This window comes from Pyrus communis, chromosome 15 (assembly GCF_041283825.1).
Source record: "Pyrus communis isolate YQ-2024b chromosome 15, ASM4128382v1, whole genome shotgun sequence".
In the NCBI taxonomy this organism is placed as follows: Eukaryota; Viridiplantae; Streptophyta; class Magnoliopsida; order Rosales; family Rosaceae; genus Pyrus; species Pyrus communis.
This window is the reverse complement of record NC_142579.1, coordinates 39,765,001-39,787,500: the sequence shown is the minus strand read 5'-3', so window position 1 is coordinate 39,787,500 and position 22,500 is coordinate 39,765,001. Positions and strand designations below refer to the sequence as shown.

Here is a 22,500-nt window from a genome sequence, read left to right as displayed (position 1 = left end):
ATATAACCCAAAGAAAAAAAAATCCAGCGTCAGAAAATATGTATTAATTGAAGGAGAGAAGCCCAGACAGAGAAACAAGGGGAACTTACAAATGCAAACCCATCAGAGTTGAACGGTGGTGTAACAAGGGTATATTCTGAGCAATACGTTGCAATAAAAAGTTTCATGTAGGGAGTTTCTTCAAAAGCAGCAGAAATACCTCCATTTTCATTCCCGTTGCGAAGAAGTTTATCCAATTCTTCGCTAGAATAATAGGGCCTGAGTTTATCGTCAAGTAAAATTGCTAATGTTTTAACGTTTGAATCGATGTTTTTCATAGAATAAAAATATGAAGTAATAATGGGAAAAAATAAAGCTTAGAATAAGAGTTTTTACCCCAATAACTACTTGATAGACCAAACCATCGTAAGTAGCAGCACTACCATCAGGCCTTGCAAAGGGATGAAACTCGCAAGGAACAGGGTACGGCAATGCTTCTATTACCGCAGTAAAGACATCAATGCAGTATCCACTGATATTCGTTGTGTTAGTGCTTGGATCATGTTTGACAGTTACAAAGTCGTCATACCTCAGCGGGACTCCAATTCTTAAGGTCCCATTCGCACTAATCTGCCAACCCCTTGGAACCGAGGTGGTGACTCCAGGCCATATAATAGGTCCAAGAATGGGATTAGAAGTAGAGTGTCTGCTTGTATTTTTGTCCGATTTAATGTTTCTTACAAGTCCATTTTTGGGTGTCCAACATCCAATCCCTCTTTCCCCATTATCATTCACATTAACTACCTGAAAAGTTGATGATTGTAGTTGCCTATTAACAAGGCTGAAATCTCCTGTAGACCTCGGAATCTTGTACCTGTTAGTTCTCGGACAAGTTCAGTACCACTTTGAGAGACCTCTAATCTCTCCGAACCAGTGGAATTGCCAGAATTGTTCATCTTCTGGAAGCGGAAGTTTGTTGTTCCAACCTTCTCAGCTGCCATGGCTAGTGCCCAAGCGGCATCATACGCCCACAATCCAAAAACATCCAGTTTAACACTAGAGATGGTTGGATTGTCTTGTCGGAATTTTGTTTGCCATCTAGCTCTGAAACTTTCAAGCTCTTTTGTAATGGGAACATGAGTTTTTAAACCCAACACCCCTAGCATGTCATCTATGTCGACAGAAGAACTCGAGGAAATAAAACCGTTAGTCATCCCATTTGTCATTATCCAAACATAGCCTTCATCCATCATGCCAAAGTCTTTTGCTTTTGAGAAAAACCAAGAGCCAAGAGATGGGGACATATGCACTATGAAGACCCTGGTTCGCATTGACATCAACTTGTGAAGCTCTGCAACAATTTCCATCCGTGGCTACTGATGGAATGAAACTCCAGTAGGGCACACGAGCACCAACTGCTTGCAAAGCAGTAGTCAGGTAAGGTATTACTCCCTTTCCGAACTCATTGTCAACGCTGATGGGCACTGTTTCAGTCCAACCGGCACTTAGATACATCAACAATTTAATGTTACACTGTGTGCCATAAATTGGCACTTAGATACAATTAGCTGAACCCAAACATTTCTACATGCAAAATATAGTCGGGACTACAGGGGTATATAAATTAATTAATAAATTGTTGGAAATTGTTGGTATATAAATTAATTAATAAATTGTTGGTTCATTAACTGTATGCTTGCATCTAATGTTTATTGTTTAGGGCATTGAAGAATATGATTCGGAAGAATCTTTTGATGAACTGATGACATATCCTACAAGGTCATCTAGAGTTGGCAATGAAGAGGATGATGCCTTTTATTTAGATGAAGAGGATTTGGATGATTGATTGATATCTTTGGTTGTATTTTGATTTCTATGAAGAGGATTTGGATGAATGATTGTTTTCTTTGTTTGTATTACCTTTTGAATGATGAATTTGGATGATATTACCTTTGAATAATGAATTTAGATGATATTATCTTTTGAATGACTATGGATTTGAATGAAAAATTGAGAATGTATGTTTATTTTACGTAGTATTATTTTTATACAATTATATGTATAATACATAAAACATATATATATATATATATATATATAATTAAATCCCGTGAGGCTTCGCCTCACGCCTCATGCCTAGGCCGGGCTTGGCCTCGGACGCCTCGCCCACGCCTCACGCATTTAATACATCAATATATATATATATATATATATATATATAAGAATATACTGCCCACTCACAGATATGTAGTCAAAACGAAGCCTCCAAGCCTTGTTTGACCCCGTAAGTCCTCAGGATACGTTTGCCTTATATGTGAAATTACTAATTAACTTAGTTTAATAACTTACAAATGGAAACTTAAATAAAACATCCGTAGATTTCCCAAACATAAGGTTTGAATATATGAAATCAATCTACTCATGGACCCACACACACTTGACCACACGCTGGCCGGAGGCCGGATGTGCCACCACAAGTGGCTGCACGCGCCGATGACCCATGTGAGCCCACGCGCCGCGAGTATGGCTGTACTCGCCGTCTTCACAAGCTCTTGCGTTTTGTAGGTTGAAGGTCCAACTTCCAGAGCTCCTAACGAGCTCGATTCTCAACCAAATTCAATTTTACAAAGACCAATTCCTAGGAATGTAATGAATCGATCTATATTTACTGAAAGTTCAAATGTGGTCCGTGTTGTCCAGGAATTTGGCCTGAAAGTGGCCAAATGACCACGGATCCAAATTTCCAGAAATCTGGGAATTTCTTCCCAACTTTCAAAGTGAATTTCTAACTCCATAGTTAACCAAACTCAGTGATTCAAAAGCCATTCTGAATTTAGGAATATAGGGAACAAGTATAAACCTATTAGGAGTCCATTTGAGGTCGAGGTTGGCCGGAAAAATGATCTGAAAGTGACCAAATGGTCACGGTTCCAGCCTCCAAAATTTCAGGATTTCTTCTTCCGAGTCATTTCAACGTTGACCTTTCACTAAGATGTCTGAAAATGAGTCACACATCCACAAATTCGATGAGAGGAATTCAAAACTAGTGTCCAGAGACCTTACCTTGGTCGAACTCGACAAGAACTCATTGGAGAAGATGATGAACAGTGGCAGTGGCCACTGTGCAGTGCAAGCCCCACTCATGGTTGATGCTCATTGCTTATGGTCTAAGCTTATAGAATAGAGAAGGACAGGGCACGGTGGTGGTCCGACGGTCTAACTCTCCGGAGAAGTCGAGTGAAAGTGACTGGGGTTGGTGCATGGCCTTTCGGCCCCTCTGCGTGTGCAGAGAAAGGAGAAAGGGTTTGAGAGAGTGAAGTTTGAGTGCTGTGAGTGGAGGACGGATTTTTGGGTAAAATCTGATCGGTGATGACTTTTGATTGGTTGCCCACATTGAGGGAAAGGATGTGAGTGGTGGAGGGGAAAAGAAGGAAAAAGCAAAAGTTGATTAGTGGATGGGTGTGAAAGAAAGAAGCCCGGATCCCTTTTAGGGATTGGATGAATTTGTACAATTTTTAATGTACAAATCTATCCTTTTGATAGTTTCCGACACTGTAAATTCGTACATGCGTGTACAAAATTACCCGTGACTAATATACTCTAACGAAGCGTAACTTTTTCGTTACAGATCTGACTCGAGTCTAACGCACGCTCACGTATTCGTGACAACGAGTACTAATTTAGTATGAAACTAGGAAAATGAAACCAAAAGTCGACAACCACGTCCATGTTAGATTCCACTTTTGTCTAAAAAGGGTAAAATCATCAATTCACACCAATGGAAAAGAAATTACAGTGAAAAGTAGGGACGGATTGTCACAATCTACCCCTGCTGTTGTACAAAAAGAGAAAATGCCACTCCATCGCGATTGGAGTGCCATACTTCCTTTTTCATGCCCCCAACTCATACTTTCCTTCTTCTTCAGTACAATACTATAATATAATAGTTTTCGCAAAAACAAAACGTCGAAAATATTTATATGTACTAACGTCCCATCGAAAATACATATATATAACAACATAAGGTTTAGTGTAGTTGTACTGATAGCAAAACTGAACATAGGATTTTTCTATTACCTTTCCGCATCGCGTACTCCAAAAGTAAGTACATAATATTCTTAGGTCAAGCCCAAGTAATAAATAGGTAAAATACAACAAACACAAGTAAGTACACTAATGTAAAAGGACCTACCTATTTATTTGCTTAATGAATCCAATAAATAAGTCCTTGATACTACGGTCTGCAGCCCACGATATCGACAACTCACTATTATCATGATAAGCAAGTAACAAATTCTTGAGGGTGCAATATTACCATCATGCCCCATTGGGAATTACACAAACAACGTCTGGTCAAGTCTCTACTGTGCTCACACACTACCCCCTTGGGCAACAACAACAATAAAACAATTCTATATTGTGAACTCTCACAATTGAACACTTGTTCGTAAAACTCCTCTGTCAAACAAGTGCTAAGAGAAGAATCTTCAAACTAGGCCTCAAATGTGTCACAAACAAGACCAAAAATTGTAACCGTAGTTACAAGCAGTTCTAACAGAAATAAGTGTCTAATACGATCTTGCTACAAATATACAGCATATAAATGTAACACACCATGAAGGTCCCGTTAAATCATTCAGACTAGCCGTTAGTCTGAGGGTGAAATGTAGCCGGCGACAAAACTTACTACATGTGGTCTTCAAGAAGACTTCTCCAAAACTTAGTAGTAAAACTTGCTTCACGAAGAGATACAATAGTGGCACACCTGCCATGTAATTGAGCCAACGTAGTCTACAATGCCTTGGCAAGCAAATTCATAGTGAAGTTCTCTCAAACTTAGTGAAAAGTAACTACGTCAAGAAGGCTAGAAAAATACTCGAGAATTTGAGGATCAAAGCAAGCCCATCAAATCTAGTGTATGAGAAAACTGGATCGAATGCATAACATCAACTACAACGGTAGTTTTCAAGATAATCAATCACCACGATAAGATTCGTTCAACTGAGTATTTCTTGGGTGATTGAGTAATTAATGGTCACGACTGCACTTCCAACGTCAACAGTTCTCTTAGACAGTGCATCATTTTCAAGGCAATACGAAGTGCAGTAGGGTAGACATGTACCCAAGGTTAATTGGAATGCCTTTTAGTACATAGGGGTAAAAATGGAATTACCGTCATAATAGGTATTGATCGAAATGTCAGAAGATCCGATAGATTCAAGATTGGGCACTTCTACCAAGATGTGTAAAATCTTGTCCATGTGGACCAACGGAACACGAATTGACTTGTCAAGTCAATCAATAATCATCGTACATCACCAAAATCTCCACATGTACATGAACTCGTACTAGGAGCGTATGGCGATATTTTCCTATCTCAACTCAGATACAGGAAATGATTATAACCACTCGAACGATTCTTGATCATTTGTAAGTAACGAAAAATCAATACTCATGAATCCCGATTAGAATGGGATAAGACAAGCTAAAGACGTTCAAGGGTAGATGTGTCTTTTGCTGCTGTAGCAGTAAATATGTTTGCATGCAATAGTGCAATCGTAAACATTTGGTTTAGTTCTTCCAACGTCGCTATAAGAAATTTAGAATGGGATAAGTTTAGCGACTGATGTAGTATACAGTCGAAGAGTTCTCAAATTGTTCAATCGCGGCAGAGATTCAAGGAGCACATAGCGCTGCACAGATAAATACTTCAAATTCGAAACAGTTTTTTTGTTAGATAAATGTAAAAGCCACTTGGGAAACAAGTAACTCGTCTCCGGCTGCCTATAAAGTCAAGTCGCGGGTGTGGGAACATATCCATCTCTTCAACTCCCCTTCCAAATGCAAGAGTAAACCAATCATAAAAAATGTGTTCATACTTATAAAAACAATCATAGAGAATGGTCCTCAAGGAATCTATCTTTGGTCCTGGAAAAGTCTGCAAGAATTGTTGAACTCGTTTCACAAATTCCTCAAGAATCTGATCATAGTATCTACCGTGGTGGAAGAACCTTTCGGCCTGCGCATCACTTTTTAGTGCATCTGGAGGAAGACCATGATTGAACATGTTGGGAAAATCGAAATTAAGATTTCTCCTTGATTCCCAGGAAATTAGCCATCTTTTCGACAGTAGGCGGGTTCTAACCAAATCTTTGGTTGTTAATTTAGACACAATATATGATAGAACACAATCAGGTATTTCATTGATCTGGCCCCTATTAGCCTGATGCAAACAAATGAATTACCTAGGGATGGTAATTTAATCCGTCAAATTCGATCCCCGCAGGTAACCAACCCAAACAGTTTTGTTTCGGGGATCAAATTTCGGGTTTTTTACAGTTATGGGTAACCGTTGGATAAATTGTTCGGTTTCAGGTTCGGTTATGGTTATGGGAGTATCCGCTCCGAATCCGTACCGAACCCGCCCCGTTTTCATTCTTTAATAAAAAATACTGAAAATTTAACTTTCCCCCTCCAAACTCATTTTTTCTAGCCTCTAGCCCATCATAAAATATTTATTCGAATAAAACCCAATGATTAGGATCCAACTAAGCAACTTACCAAATTAAGTTTGTATGTCCGTTTTTATATTTTTTGGATCCCTAATATACCCCTTCTAAGCTAGTATGGAAAGTTCTTGTAATTTTGTTTTAATTGATCACGTGCATTGAATTTGGCAAGGCCTTATAGCCATGAAATATGGGTCTAGATAGAGGAATTAATTTGGAATTTTTTTTTTAATTTCTACAATAAATTTCAATTTGAATATACCTAATTTAGTGTTTATTTTCAACAATATCTATTGTTTAATTTTATGAAAATAATTTACCTACTATGAAAATTAATTTTATGAAAACAATATCAATTGTTTAATTTTATACCTACAGTATAATTACATGAAAATAGTTTACTTACTATGAAAATTAATTTTTTGAAAACAATATCTATTGTTTAATTTTATGAAATAATTTACCTACTGTATAAGTACATGAAAAAATTTACCTACTATGAAAAATAAATTTTTGAAAACAATATCTATTATTGTTTGATTTTATGAAATAATTTACCTACTGTATAATTACATGAAAATTAATGTGCCTACTTTTTAAATTTGTAACAAAATTAATTTACCTACTTCTTTTTATGGTATTAGTATACATAAATGTAGAATATATGTCCGTATATATTTGATCTAATTAGATTTTGGATTGGAGGAGTTCACACAATATAAAAAATATACTAAACAAATTAAATGTCTAGCAAAAAGAAACGTATAAGAGATTTGGTGGCATGATTTTGTAAATAAACACAAATTCATGGACATCTTTTATCTAACATGACATCATCTTTAAAATTTGGGTTTTATTTAGAAGTTATAATATATATGAGTTTTTGTCTAGAGTTTAAGAGTTGTGACATCCCACATCATCCTGGTGAGTGATCCTTAAATGTATATTCCCATCCCTACCTAGCACGAGGCCTTTTGGGAGCTCACTGGCTTTGGGTTCCGTAGGAACTCCGAAGTTAAGCGAGAAGGAGGCTAGAGCACTCCCCATGATGGGTGACCCACTGGGAAGTTGCTCGTGAGTTCCCAAAAACAAAACCGTGAGGGAATGGTAAGCCCAAAGTGGACAATATCGCCCAGGGGAGTGATCCTTAAATGTATATTCTCATCCCTACCTAGCACGAAGCCTTTTGGGAGCTCACTGGCTTCGGGTTCTATTGGAACTCCGAAGTTAAGCGAGAAGAACCCGAAGTTAAGCGAGAAGCGCGCGAGAGCATTCTCAGGATAGGTGACCCATCGGGAAGTTCTCGTGTGAGTTCCCAAAAACAAAACCGTGAGGGCGTGGTTGAGGCCCAAAGCGGACAATATCGTGCTACGGTGGTGGAGCGGGCCTGGGAAGTGATCCGTCCCGGGCCGGGATATGAAAATTTGGTATCAGAGCCTAACCCTGGTCGTGGTGTGCCGACGAGGGCGTCGGACCCCTAAGGGGAGTGAATTGTGACATCCCACATCGCCTAGGGGAGTGATCCTTAAATGTATATTCCCATCCCTATCTAGCACGAGGCATTTTGGGAGCTCATTGGCTTCGGATTCCATTGGAACTCCGAAGTTAAGCGAGAAGCGCGCGAGAGCATTCCCAGGATGGGTGACCCATCGGGAAGTTCTCGTGTGAGTTCCCAAAAATAAAACCGTGAGGACGTGGTCGGGGCCCAAAGCGGACAATATCGTGTTACGGTGGTGGAGCGGGCCCGGGAATTGATCCGCCCCAGGCCGGGACATGACAAGAGTTGTAAGGGTTTAAATCTAAAGAATCCTAAAAAATATTTATATTTTTTTTTAATAAAAGAATGAAATCTTTTTTTTTTTTTTTCTCCAGCAACTTTTATACTTCTTGGGAGACTCCAAGGGTCTTGAGAGTGTAGTGCAAACTTCAAAGGTTTATATCTTTATTCTAAAATTTTTAATGATTTCAGTTTCAATGAATCATGGAATCTGGAGGAACTCGAAGGTCAGAAAAATGGTTCAATACTTCAATTTTGGGAAGGAAACCTATTTGTTCTGTGCAGCTCCTTCACTTGGTCTGTGCAGCTCTTTCTGGAGAAACAATAACAACCAAAATCAGCCACCTCCAAGCCATCACCAACAAAACGGTTTCATGGTTGGTCATCGATTTTGGATTCGGCTCCGGTGGTTGGCGGTGGCGAAATGGGTTACTGGAACCCGGCGTTTACCGCGTGGTCGTCAGATCTTCCAACAACCAATGGTGCATATAAGTCTTTTTTATCTAAGGAGATTTCTTCTTTGTCTTATAGCTTAGCTAGGTTCTATTTTTCTTTAATTTGGTTTTTATTTTTGGTTATGTTTGTGTGGGTTGTGACATTTACTACGGCTTCAGCATCAGTAGCTAATAGCTAATCCTTCTCTTTCTTCTCTGTCTGTATGCGTGTTTTAAGGTGTAACGGATATGAGGGTGTACCAATTAAGGACCAGAAATTAAATTAAACGTTTGTTACTTGTTAGTGGTTCTTGATGTTATCATCACATTATAATTGCCATAACTTATAAGGGGCTCTGCTTAATTGGATGCCTGATACTGGGGTGTTGGATTATTTTTCAAACTTAGTGTGGTGCGTAATTCTTGGTCGGTTCATAACGAAAAACCGTTACCTGATGGGGAGTCCTTTACCCAACGAATTTGGTTACGGGTAATACCCATTCGGGTTTTTTACGGTTTCGGGTACGGGGAAAACAAACGGGTTCAGTTATGGGGATGACACATCTGAACCTAATTTGCCCCGTTGCAATCCCTAGAATTACCCCCAAATTATCAATGGCATTTGTATTTTATTTTCTATGAAATCTCATTAGTAAAAAATTTGAGACAGGTAAGTTGAAATTCTTTTAACTTTCAAAACAGAAAATTGTGCTGTGTGAAGGACGAATCAAATAGCGAGGTTCGTACCTCCATCAAAGGGTCTTGTGTGATCCATGGCCCTGGAGGTCGTCCTAGTCTCCTGACCTAGCTTCGTTTAACGTATGATACTTGGTCAGGTGCGTTTTAACGGGTACTGCTTTGACTTTTGGGATATACATATCCCACTGGTTTTAGGTTACTTTTACACTTGAGTTGGAGATAAGAAACTAAAAGGAGCAAATTATTAGGAGACACTGTTTTATACATCAAGGGAATTAGATACCCAATCACAAAATACACAAAGGGAATTGAATATATCCAGGTAATTAGGCTATCTTCAATGCAAGGTGCTAAAAATCTAAAATTTAACCTCGTATTTCTAACTGTTCCTAGTGGATTCAAATTGTTTGTTTTAGATAATGCTAGGAAGACTAAATATCTAAATTAAATTTTACAAAATAAATGATGCAATTGTTCATGATTGAATTATCAATTAAGTGTTGATTAATTAATATGTTTATTTCCTATTGGTGACACATATTTTTATCCGAATGCATGCGACTTGAGATCCCATCCTTTTGTGTGAAATCCCGTTCCTGGATTTCACTATTTAAAATTACCTATTTCGTATTCTTAGTTTTGACGCTTTTATATTTACGGCATATTTCATCCCTACGTATTTTTTCACTTATCTTTATATATTTGGATAGTATTCGTCGAGACAAACGTTTGGGCACAAACAGAACGTAATTTGGAGTTATAACGAAGATTTTATAAGGTTTTGAACGTCGATGATATTTTGGTAAATTGATAATTAATTGGACATGTGATATTTTTGTCAAACCATTGGGTGAGTGCCATGTGGGCACCCAAAAAATTCTGGAACTCTCTCTCCTCCTTTTTCTCTCCCGTTCCCTCTTTCTCTCAAGAGTTGTCTCATTCTCTCTCAGCTCTCTCTTTCTCTCCGTGAAACAAACCATCACCACCACCAAAATTTTGGCTTGTTGAACACCAAAACCACCATTATCTGCATGTCCTCACCACCATAAACTCCATTGTGATTTTTGTTTCAATGAAAATGAACCCAAAACACGAGTTCGAAGAACGAGGTTTTGGGCCGAGACTTCTAGGCGTGATTCAGAAAATTTTCGCCATCTTCTGGACTCAAAACAGGTATAAATTGATTCCTCATGATGTGTAGATGAATTTTCATGTTTGGATCGTGTGATTTGGTTGAAAAATGAGAAAGTTACAACGATTTAAAGTTTGCCCAATTTCTGGCGAACCCGTGACCTTCCAGACCATTTTCCGGCCAAACCACTGCGAGTTACCCATCGGGAAAGGTACCAATCTGTTCGTCTCGTTCCAAGATATGATTTTCATTTTTGAATTACTCAATTTGGTTGAGTATTGACAGAGTGTTATGGACGTTTAAAGTTTGCCCATAAATTCCGGCGAGTTACCAGTTTTTCAACGGACTTCCATCTTTCAGGCCATTTTTCGGCTACCTCCAGCCATCATTTGGACTCCAAGCCAGTATAATCTTGTTCTACACTTCTCTAGCTTCGTTTTGGTATGTTATAGGTCGAATTTGGGTGAGAAATGAGTGAGATATAGAGTTCTAAAGATTGCCCAGAAAATTTGCAAAATCTGCAGAATTCGGCAAATTTCGTTAAGGTCTGCCACTTGAACATTATATGAATTGATGATCTGACCGTTGGATTGCCACCAAACTTTGAGGTATTGTTGTACATAATATTTAAGGACCTTAGGAACTTACGAATTGAAAATCTGGTGGTTGGATCTTACGAAGCAAGTGACGAAGGATCATGGACCCTACATTTGAACGACGGTTTGATTCTCATTAAATGTTGGTGTGGGGGACATATGGGAGTTTTTGAGTATGTGGATTATCGAAGGAAATCTAAATGTGGACTTGTGCTTTGTTTTAGGTAATGATAGTGCATGACATCTCAATTCTTGTGCTAGGGTGCGTTAGCGCAGACTCTAGGTGAATGACTTTAATATATGTGATATTGGTGATTACCCTGTTTTCGTAATTGTTATCCTGTGTGGATATGACTTGGTTTTATAAATATGTTTTCATTGATTTATGTTTATGAAATGAGATTTGACTTGTATGATTGGAATGTTGCTTCGATATTGTTTCATTTCCCGTTTCGTTGATTCACTCTAAATTTAGTATTTGTGTCTTGTTTCACTTTGTTGAGCCTTTATGAATTGAGTAACTTGTGCCTTGCCTTGTTGCTTTGAGTCGTTGTACATTATGGTTGTTGGTCTTCCGCTCAGTTCCGTTGAGTAATCCAGAACTGGGTATCCGCTGGGGTTCCGTTGAGTGGTCTAGTTCCCTGCTCCATCCAGATTCGGTTGAGTGGTCTGGAATCTCTTGTGCTCCGCGATTCCGTTAAGTGGTCCGGAATCGTATCTAGCTTGGATTTCATTGAGTGGTTCAAGATGCATTGTACTCCGCGATTCTGTTGAGTGGTCCAGAATCGTATCCACTCAGATTTCGTTGAGTGATGGTCCGGAATCCCTTCTCCTATGCGATTCCATTGAGTAGTCCGGAATCCCATTTGGTATTATGGCTCCGTTGAGAGGTTTGGAACCCAATTAATTGCTTCGTTGATTCTTCAGATTGAGTTTGGATTGAGATAGCTTCAAAGATGTAGGCTTCGGCCGAACTGTGTCGCTCTAACCCTACTTTTCTTTGTCTTGCATGAGTTTGTGGTTGTGAACTTTGGTGACTTGTTTCAGACGAGCCATTAGATGCCTGGGTGAATCTTTTGGGATTTTCAGTGACTTGATGATGATTTCATAAAATATGATTTTATATTTGATGTATATAAACCGTGATCGATGGATGGTTTTTAATATTATCATATACGTCGAATTATTGTCACTCACACGAGCGTCGCGGCTTATCGGGGTTGTTGTTTGCCTGGTGCACCATTCCCATGGTGTAGGGGTGATTGTGCAGGTTTTAGTAGATACGAGGAGTTCTGGGGTAGCAGATAGAATTCAAAGAGCTTGGAGTGTTAGGTTACCCCTATACTTTTCCTTAAACAATTGTGATTATTGTTGTTTTCAGTTTGAATTTCCTGGCATCCCCTTACAGTTCACTGTCGCGCATCGATCTTGGACGTATGTCGGGATTGGGGCGTGACATTTTGAATTGTCTAACTTTTGTTTATCTCTATTTTTGTGTTTCATTTAACCGTTTATGAATTCTTTAATGGTTAGGGTTTGGTTTTATGTCGCCCTTCATGCCTTGTGTTTTTTTCTTAGGGTTTTTTTTTTATTAACACCCTATATTTTGTTGACTACACCCCACATAATGATTTAATATTAAATTGTATAAAATGACTATTTAAGCCCTAAAATGTTCTAAAAATTAAAAAGAAGATTCTAAATACACCCCAAGTTCTTTCTTTGAGTCATGCCTAAAATTTACATCTACGATCTCACATAAGCAATATGACTATTTTTCCATAAATGAATGAACAAGTTTTCCGTAAAAGTTTGAAAACTCAATGTGAAACTCCATCACTTCAATATATATACATACAACTGCAAGACTTAAACCCTTTTGCCCTCGAGTCAGTTTGGGTGAGGCTTGTGTCATTTTGTCTTTGCTTTAATGAAAACTCATTTCGACTAAAAGAAAGATTGAAGAATTATATAGGTTATTGATATGAAAATTGAAAAGAAAACTGGTGGCAACAAGTTTGTGAAGACGAATAAGCAAGTTTAATGTGGGTGTATGTGAGGAGTTTAGGGTGTGAGGGTAGCTTGGGAAAGAATGTGGGGTGTATTAAGATATTTTTTTAATTTAAAAAGTAGATGTGGTGTGTTTTAAGTATGTGAGGTGTAATCAACAAAACATGGGGTGCCAAATAAAACAACCCTTTTTTTTTTTTTAATAAACATCCAATTAGTTTGTGATTATCATTTGGCATACCGTATTAGACACGGGATGGTACTATATAATACGAAACAGATTTTTGGTGAATTTTGGACTAAATAAGCACCCGATTATTAATCCGGCCCCACCATTTTTTATACGGAGTTTTAATGAAAAACTCATGATACTGTTCACTTTAACGAAAAACCACATTTTTACACTAAAAAGTCAATTCTGGTACTATTCACTTTACCCTTTATCTTGTCCTTATCATTAAAACTCAAAGTTTTCAAACCCTTTTCATTAGTTTTTTTTTTTTTTTTTTTTCTTTTTTTATACCCCTTACGCCCGCTTGCTTATCTCGTCCAATACTTGGTATTATTTAGTCGGGTTCACGAACTTCACACTAAAGCAAAAATAACTGCTCCAACCATCTCGCCATCTGCTTCTACACATCGGGAACTCCTTCTCAACTAAGGTATTCCTTCTCCGCCTCTTTCTCCATCCGTACCTCCGATTAACATCAAGCAGATTTTGAACGGAAAACCAGAGGTGGGAGATTGAATCCAAGTCATGCTGTTCCTGTTGTGGAAAGACATTATCTGGGTTTTTGGCTTAATTGTTATTTGATTTGGATGATGTTCGGTGATTAAACTCAAAACTGGAAAGGATTTCATCTGAGTTTTGGTTTCAATGGATTAAAAACTCAAAACTGGGTTTTTTCATTTCACCTAGGTTTTTGGCTGCACTTACTCCCTTGTAATGCATGGACATTGGGTGTGCAAGCTCCGAACAATAATTTGGAGATTTGCTTCTGCAATTTGATTAGTTGATGGATGAAAGAAAAGGAAGACGATGATGGTGGAAAAAGAATTGATGATTTTTTATTTGCTTTTTTTGTTTTTTTGTTTTTTTTTTTTTTTTTGAATTGTGAACTTTTATTTTTAAAAACACATTTGTATTTATTTTTAATTATCAATTTAAAAATATTATTAACAACTACCAAACACGGTATCGGTAAAAAAAAAAAAAAAAAAAGTACCAAACACACTATAAATAATACGGTCATTGGTCCAACATTCACCAAATGCCCAACTAATTTAGTCAATACTATCCGATGATTATTTATCATATCCGATTCAAATAGTCAGTATAGTCCGAATTGCTAAACGAGACCTAAAGAACTTAACATAGATTTAACCCTGTATGACACAATCTCTTGATAGAAAGCTCATATTACTTACGGTGCAAGTTTATAATCTAAAAATAACATCATTCAATATTTCTGTTGGTTTTAACTAATAGAGCACATTTGACATAACAAATAACTCATTTCAAAGAGCCTAATGCCTACTGAAGGTGTTCAAAGACATTTTTAAACTGAAAAAGAGTTCTAAGCTTCGCAGGAGGAATTGTGGCACCAACACATGTACAAGCCGGAGCATTGGAGTGCAGTTGTGCAGTGAAAAATTTTAGCGACTAATGTGGTATATAGTCGAAGAGTTTTCAAAATGTTAGGCGGAGTTTCAGGGAGAACATAGCCCTGCGGAGAACTTGTCTCTGGCTGCATATAAATTCTTGCACGTGGCGGGTGATGAGGGAAGGCATCAATCTCTTCAACTCCCTTTGCATGTCATAAATCATCAATTAAGATAAGAAAAACAATATAGGGAGAACATATATTTACAAAATAATTTACTCTGAATCAATAGCTTTCTTGGGCAATAGTCTATTCTAATTTAGGGTTTAGGTCTGTCTCTCTCACTTGGGGAGGAAGTTAATACCATATTCATGAGTACTACTGTCTTGGGTTGCCGTTGCTTGACCATTCGGACTCAGATCACCACCATGCACGGAAGAATTAGGAGTTCCCACCAGCTCTTGATGAACAAGGTGCAGTCCAGCGCAGTCGGGAGAGCTTGATGATGAACTTGGGGGACAGCTGCTGTTTGGTGAAGATTCAGCAGCAGCTATACCATGATCACTATCTTGCAGCGTGCTCTTCCTAGAAATATCCGAAGTCAGGTCTTTTCCGTAATATACTCTTAATATTTCATGAATTCTTGTCCAAAACGAGGCTTCTGTATCTGCGCGTGTCAAGATGTGGCTATGCTCATAGAGGAACATAGCTGTAAATATGAGGATAGCTAGTGATGAAACAACACCAGCAACGATGAAGAGGCCCCAAAAGCTATCAAGACCAAGAGTGTTGGAACTTCCCACGGTGTCGGAGTTTGAACAACTTTCATTTTTCTTGAACCACTTATCTTCGATGACCTTCATTTTATCTCCCTCGCGCACTTGAGTGAGTGCATCTGAAAAATCACGCGTGAGAAGCGAACCTTCTTGAAAGACCTGCATGTAACCCAACCGAAAAAAAAAATCCCCACATCAGAAAACATGTACTAGTTAGAGGAGAGAAGCCCAGAAAGAGAACAAGTGGACTTACAAATGCAAAACCATCAGTTTTGAATGTTGGCTCGAAAATGGTATATTTTGAACAATAAGTTGAAACAAAAAGTTTCATGTAGGGCGTTTCATCAAAAGCAGCAGAAATACCTCCGTTTTCATCCCCATCTTGAAGAAGTTTATCCAATTCTTCTCTAGAATAATAGGCCCTAAGTTTATCATCCTGAAATCCTAGTTGCTTCAGAATCCCATAAATAAAAGAACCTCGTAGGTAGCCAACCTTGTCCCCATTCTTAATGAGCGTGTTTATATCAGTGACGGTTGGTTGGAGCTGCTGGACTGTTAATATTGACGTTAAACTGGCAGTATAACTTTGCGTTAGTATGAGAACAACAAAGCACCATACGATCACTACAAATCTAGCCAAGTTGCTCAGCACTAGCTCCCCTGTTTCAAAAGTTGAAAACAGATATGGCATTAATGAGTCATCGAAAAAAACAATTGCTTTGCTTAGTTCATAGAGTGCAGATCAATTGTTTCTACAGCATCAGTGATCACTAAAGAATGATTAACATGATGGGTACTTACGATGTATGAAAAACATGGTTGAGAACGAGAACCAAAAGCTTGTGCCAATTTGGTGCTGTGGAGGCCCCTGAAAGTCTTTGTTTTTTGGGTGTTCAAGAAACCAGATCACAAAACCAATGAAAATAAAAAAGCAGCAGCTGGTTACCCAAAGGTCCCAGGTCAAAGGCTTCAAGAACACCCAGGTGTTTTTAGCACCATTATTTCCTTTGACAGGCACAACCATCGATACCCCCGCTTCTGTGTACGGCAATGTAAAGTCAACATACAAGGATCTATTTGCTCTAATGGTAATATCTCCAACTAAAGCATCATAGTTCTGTCAAGTAAAAGTGCTAATGTTAACATAATGTCGATAGAATAAACTGTAAAATAATGGGGGGATAAAGAAAGAAGAACTCGTAGAATAAGAGTTTTTACCCCGAGAACTACTTGCTTGATCATATCAATGTAACTTCCAGCTCTTTCACCATTAGGCTTTGCAAAGGGATGAAACTCAAAAGGAGCAGGGTACGGCAATGCCTCTATTACAGCGGTAAAGACATCTATGCAGTATCCAGTGACATTAGTTGTGCCAGTTCTAGAATCATACGTTACATTTATCAATTCATCATACATTAGCTTCGCCGGGACTAGAACCTTTAAGGTCCCATTCGTACTAATCTGCCAACCCCTTGGAACCGAGGTGGTGTCTCCAGGCCATATAATAGGTCCAAGACTGGCATTAGAATTAGAGTGTCTGCTTGTATTTCTGTTCGATTTAATGTTTCTTACGAGTCCATTTTTGGTTGTCCAATATCCAATCCCTCTTTCCCCATTACCGTTAACATTGACTATCTGAAAAGTAGATGATTGTAGTTGCCTATTAATAAGGCTGAAATCTCCTGAAAGACCTCTGAATCTTGTACCTGATAATTCTCGGACAAGTTCTAGACCATTTTGAGAGAACTCTAATCTCTCCAAACCAGTGGAATTGCCAGAATCTTTCATCTTTTGGAAGCGGAAGTTTGTTGTTCCAACCTTCTCAACTGCCATGGCTAGTGCCCAAGCAGCATCATACGCCCACAATCCAAAAATACCCAATTTAACACTAGGGATAGTTGGATTGTCTTGTCGAAATTTTGTTTGCCATCTAGCTCTAAAACTTTCAAGCTCTTTTGTAATGGAAACATAAGTCTTTAAACCCAACACCCCTTGCATGTTGTCTATGTCGACAGAAGAACTCGAGGAAATAAAACTGTTAGTCATCCCATTTGTCATTATCCAAACATAGCCTTCATCCATCATGCCAAAGTCTTTTGCTTTTGAGAAAAACTGAGAGCCAAGATAAGGGGACATATGCACTATGAAGACCCTGGTTCGCATTGACATCAACTTGCGAAGCTCTGCAACAATTTCCTCATCCGTGGCGGTTGAAGGAATGAAACTCCAGTAGGGCACACGAGCACCAACTGCTTGCAAAGCAGTAGTCAGGTAAGGTATTACTCCCTTTCCGAACTCATTGTCAACACTGATGGGCACTGCTTCAGTCCAACCAAAGGCCTGGATGACACTACTAATGGCTTTAACTTGAGATGAGTCATTCTGCGCAATTCGGAAAAAGTATGAACCCTGAAGAGAAGGGCTTGTCGCGGAAAATGATATTATGGGCACCTGAGCTTTGTCTCCAAGCTCAATTACAAAGCTGGCTTGCATTGATGATTCTAACCCTATGATGGCTTGCACTTTCTCATTTTTTATCAAGTCTAGAGCTGTTTCAAAGGTGAAAAATGGAAATTAATTAAACTCTGATATAACATCAGCCAGAAATAAGCATTTCTGGAAAATTATAATGGTTGATCACGATACAAATCCAACCCAACCAGATCCTTGGATGAGCCACGTTGAAGCAATTTCAGAAAACAAACAAAATTAAGGATATATGAATTGAAGAAGAACAAGAACAGCATGCACTTGTTAGTTAACGAAACTCGAAAGTTGATAGCATATATATATAAAAAGAAGTATTATAACAGTTCATTTATGTTATAACAACAAACTTATGTAAAACCTCAACAAAAAAATTATTGAGTACAGTTGTAGAAAACTAACTTGGAGATTGAGGCTTGCTTAGATGCAATGTTCTAATGAAAAACTTGGAGAAAACTGACAAACATTTTTTTTTTTTTTTTTGAAATGCGAAGATAGCTTGTATGAACAGAAAAAAATTTGACGGCAGCCAAAAAACAGTAGCAAGCCAAAGGGCAGCCACTTCAACAAAACAACACTTCTTAACAACATTCCTCATATGTAAGTGGCCGGTGAAAAGCTGTAGAGTATTTGCATAACGACACGGGTTCAAACCCTGCCAGTAGTTAATCTAATACCTAATCTGACAAAATCTATTGTTTGACCTAAAAATAAAAAAAATAAAAAAAAAAAAAAAAAGACATTCCTCAGACACAGCACTTAATAGAAGAAGAAACAGCCACCGGTTAATTTTTTATTTTTTTTCATTCAATATCGAAAATTAAATAATTAATATTTAAATTTCCCACAAGCCATACTGGCTCATCCTTGGTCGTGCTGAGCGGAATACACCAAGGTTGTGACAGATCACAGACATTTAGCATCTCCAAGTGAAAGTACCGAACCACACCAAATAACATGGAAGACCCCGACCATTTGAACCAATTGGGAATCAACACCCTTAATATTCTAATAGATAGTGAAACATATTTAAGAGAACACACAAAAAAGAGAAGAGGTAGAGAAAGAACCTGCGGTAGCTGCAACAACAACATCTTCTGCAGAGTCCCTTTTGTGTAGGACCAGCCTGGTTTTGTAGTCTGCATGAGAGGCGTAGAAGTTGGCAAGGGCCATGTCAATGCAGCTCATCCCCATTTTCCCAAACCCGGTGTCCAAGTCAAGAACCACTCCCACATGTACTGGGATTAATGTTGTGTTTTGTGCCCCGACGAAGAAAATTTTAAAGAATAGGAAGAAAAGAAAGACGGGTTTGATCATAGGGTTTTTTGTCATGTTTGAATACTCTCTCTTGGATGGCTTGGAATTCATGGCCGGGGGTGAAGGACGCTAAGAACCTTATTTATAAGATGATGAATCGCTGACTGCTGAATTTGAATATTCATAGTCGGTAGGATTTTCAATATAACAAAAGTCCATTTGAATATTCAAACAAAGAAGTGTCCCCTACTGCTGAATCGCTGACTTCTGATGAGGAGGTATTTCAAAGAAATTTCCCATTACCTTAGTCTTAAGTAAGGGGGAAGGTGGCACTGTGCAATTGGAGAGTTTTTTCAGTGTGATCGGTACACGAGGTGTTACATTATGTGTTGCTATACAAATTGTGGGATATGTGTACTAAAAAGTTAATAACTTCTGGTTTTATAGTCGCTATACAAATTGTGAGATTGGGGTGGGGACGACGGAGAAGGGGATGAGAGTGGATCCACGGGGGAGGGGATGTGGTTGGAAAGGTGGTCGAAGGAGAGGTTTGCGGGACGAGATAGACGGAAATAGGTGGGAACACGGGGCCTGGGAAGAAGCAAGGAAGAATATGAGTGTTTGGGTATGGGTTTAAGATGAAAGGGCTTCACAAGATGTATTCATTAAATCATTTTATACATCAAATATTTAATGACAAAATTTGTGGTTTTAAACCTTGGATACAATCAGATAACGGATACCATCCCCTGCTTCTTGAAGAAGGTTTGTTCTCATTCTGCGATCCAATAAATTCTACCGAGGCATTGGATTTCTGGATACCCAATGCAGTTGAGTGTTAAATGGAAGCGGTTTGAATTCAGGCAATGAGATTAATTGCGATGTTCTGAGTGTTGAAATTGGATATGTTGTTGGCCTTGAAGTTGTCATTTGGCTCACTCCTGTTTTGCGAGGGATGGAGGAACTGGTATTACCAAGCTTTGGAGAACGTATTCTTTCTGAAAAGCTTGAGGTTCATGCATGGAGATGAAAGCTGCTAAATTTACAACAAACAAACCGCAAGCTTAAATCTGTTGGTAGTAAAAATTTAAAACACACAGCGTCTTACAAAGTAATGATATGTAAGTAACATTAGTTTACCTCCAACGAAGATTCTTCTTCATGATCCATGGATATTGTAGGGGCCTGAAAGAGTAATTTTCTGGAACGGTCATACAATAATCTTATTTAGCTTACCTCATCAGAAAAAGACAAGAGCAGGGAGAGATTTTGAAGCACATAAAAATCAGCGAATTGTGAAGTTACGGGATCCCATTTGCGGAATAATGTCTTTGTCAATTGGGGAGCATTGATGAAAAAGATGGCATTCTTAAGCCGCAATATTTGAACACTGAATTTAAGGGCTGAAATTCTGACATTCACTTCATAGAAACAATCAATCACCTCCAGATGGCGAAGGGTGTTGAGAATCAATGTCAACCCAAAACAATAAGTAATCCACAACCTAATCTAAAGCCCAAGTCCATATCTAGTTTGATGATGTAATTGCTTACAATTGCAAAGTTAGGTAAGGTTGTGTGGAAAACAACATAATTAGGTGCAATTAATGTGTTTGGTGTGGTAGTTGGAAATCTTAGTTTAATTAAGTGTGTGGTGTAGCTTTCATTTGGTTTGCTATAAATACCCAAGTCCCCAAGTATTGTAGATCATCCAAGGAAAAACAAAGCCTAGAGCTAAATAAGAAAAGTTTTGCTAATTAGTTTGTTTTGTGAGCTTTCTTTAAGAATGTGCTCTATTTTCTTCTTCTTGGGATCATTAGAGTTATCTTGGATACTCTTCTTATTCAACAATTGGTATCAGAGCCAAGTCGGTCAGGGATCGTTCTTGGTAGAGCATTGGTTGTAAAGTCTCTTGAAATTCCGAGTATGCTCTGTGGTTGCAGTTTTGACTGATCTTCCACATCAGAAAAGATTTCTTGAGATTATTGTTGGGGTTATCACAAACCTTGAGAGGGAGCTTCTTTGTGTCGAGAGTAGTGTATTACTCTGCACGGTAGTCACTCAACCTTGTTCGGTGTAGTCAAAGTCTTGCCGATACGATGGGTGATCTTCAAGTTGTTGGAGGAATCAAGAAGCTCAACAACCAAAACTATAACACGTGGGCAACGTGTATAGAGTCATACCTTCAAGGTCAAGACTTGTGGGAGGTTGTCGGTGGTAGTGAAGTTATACAACCGGCAGCGGAAGATGCTAACGGCGTCTTGCGGAAGTGGAAAATTAAAGCAGGCAAATCAATGTTTGCCTTAAAGACCACAATAGAAGAAGAAATGTTGGAGCACATTCGGGATGCTAAAACACCAAAGGAAGCATGGGACACTTTTGTTACACTCTTTTCGAAGAGGAACTATACAAAATTGCAACTTCTCGAGAATGAGCTGCTATCGATGGTACAACGCGACATGACGATTGCCCAGTACTTTCACAAGGTGAAGTTGATGTGCCGCGAAATTTCAGAATTAGATCCAACAGCTCCTATTGGGGAAACCAGGATGAAGAGAATAATTATCCATGGTTTGAGACCCGAATATCGAGGGTTCATTGCCGCTATACAAGGATGGCCGACACAACCATCGCTTGCTGAGTTTGAAAATTTGCTTGAAGGTCAAGAAGCTATGGCCAAGCAAATGGGAGGAGTCTCACTGAAGAGTGAAGAGGAAGCGCTCTAAACCAACAAAAGCAAAGGCACCTTCAAGCGGTACACTGGTAGTGGATCTAAAAATGATGGAGAAAAGGTGCAAAGTCACCAAAGAAATGGAGGCTCTCGTTCTGGGGGAGCTTGGAAGAATCGCGGTAATAGTAAAAAGTTTAGTGGCAAGTGTTACAACTGCGGGAAGATGGGCCACATGGCGAAAGATTGTTGGACCAAGAAAGAGCCTGTTGAAAGTAATACTGCTACTTCCATTTCGAAGGAGAATAGTGAAGATGGCTGGAATGCTGAAACATTATTCGCTACGGAGGAAGAAGAAGAATTAGCCCTCACGGTAACAACACCAGAACACATTGACTACAAAAATGATTGGATCGTAGATTCGGGCTGCTCAAATCATATGACGGGTGATAAACAGAAGCTGCAAAATCTATCTGAATACAAGGGAGGTCGTGTGGTGGTGACAGCCGACAACTCAAGGTTACCGATAGCTCACATCGGTAAGACAATAGTTAAGCCTCGATATAATTCTAA

The 22,500-nt window shown here is 38.7% G+C and overlaps 1 protein-coding gene, 1 long non-coding RNA gene and 1 pseudogene across 3 annotated transcripts in view; 1 reads left to right on the top strand and 2 right to left on the bottom strand.

Moving 5' to 3' along the window:
- Positions 1-1,494, bottom strand: part of LOC137711727 (glutamate receptor 2.2 pseudogene) — a 1,672-nt pseudogene extending 178 nt beyond the window's left edge. Inside the window, exons 1-2 of the transcript XR_015956158.1 lie at positions 376-1,494; positions 90-258 (exon numbers count right to left, since the gene is read on the bottom strand). The product of XR_015956158.1 is annotated as a glutamate receptor 2.2 pseudogene (transcript). The remainder of the gene's footprint in view (positions 1-89; positions 259-375) is intronic.
- A 10,940-nt stretch (positions 1,495-12,434) lies between these two features.
- LOC148690998 (uncharacterized) lies at positions 12,435-14,182 on the top strand. The gene is made up of 3 exons (XR_015956859.1): positions 12,435-12,458; positions 13,707-13,798; positions 14,056-14,182. It is a non-coding gene; the product is annotated as an uncharacterized LOC148690998 (long non-coding RNA).
- Positions 14,183-14,976: 794 nt separating this feature from the next.
- LOC137729679 (glutamate receptor 2.7) lies at positions 14,977-19,408 on the bottom strand. The gene is made up of 5 exons (XM_068468686.2): positions 19,074-19,408; positions 16,735-18,065; positions 16,318-16,633; positions 15,770-16,176; positions 14,977-15,675 (listed from the first exon to the last, which is right to left on the bottom strand). Exons 1-5 carry the CDS (start codon positions 19,369-19,371, stop codon positions 15,082-15,084), a joined length of 2,946 nt encoding a protein of 981 aa, XP_068324787.1. The 5' UTR covers positions 19,372-19,408; the 3' UTR covers positions 14,977-15,081.
- Between the last annotated feature and the right edge of the window lie 3,092 nt (positions 19,409-22,500).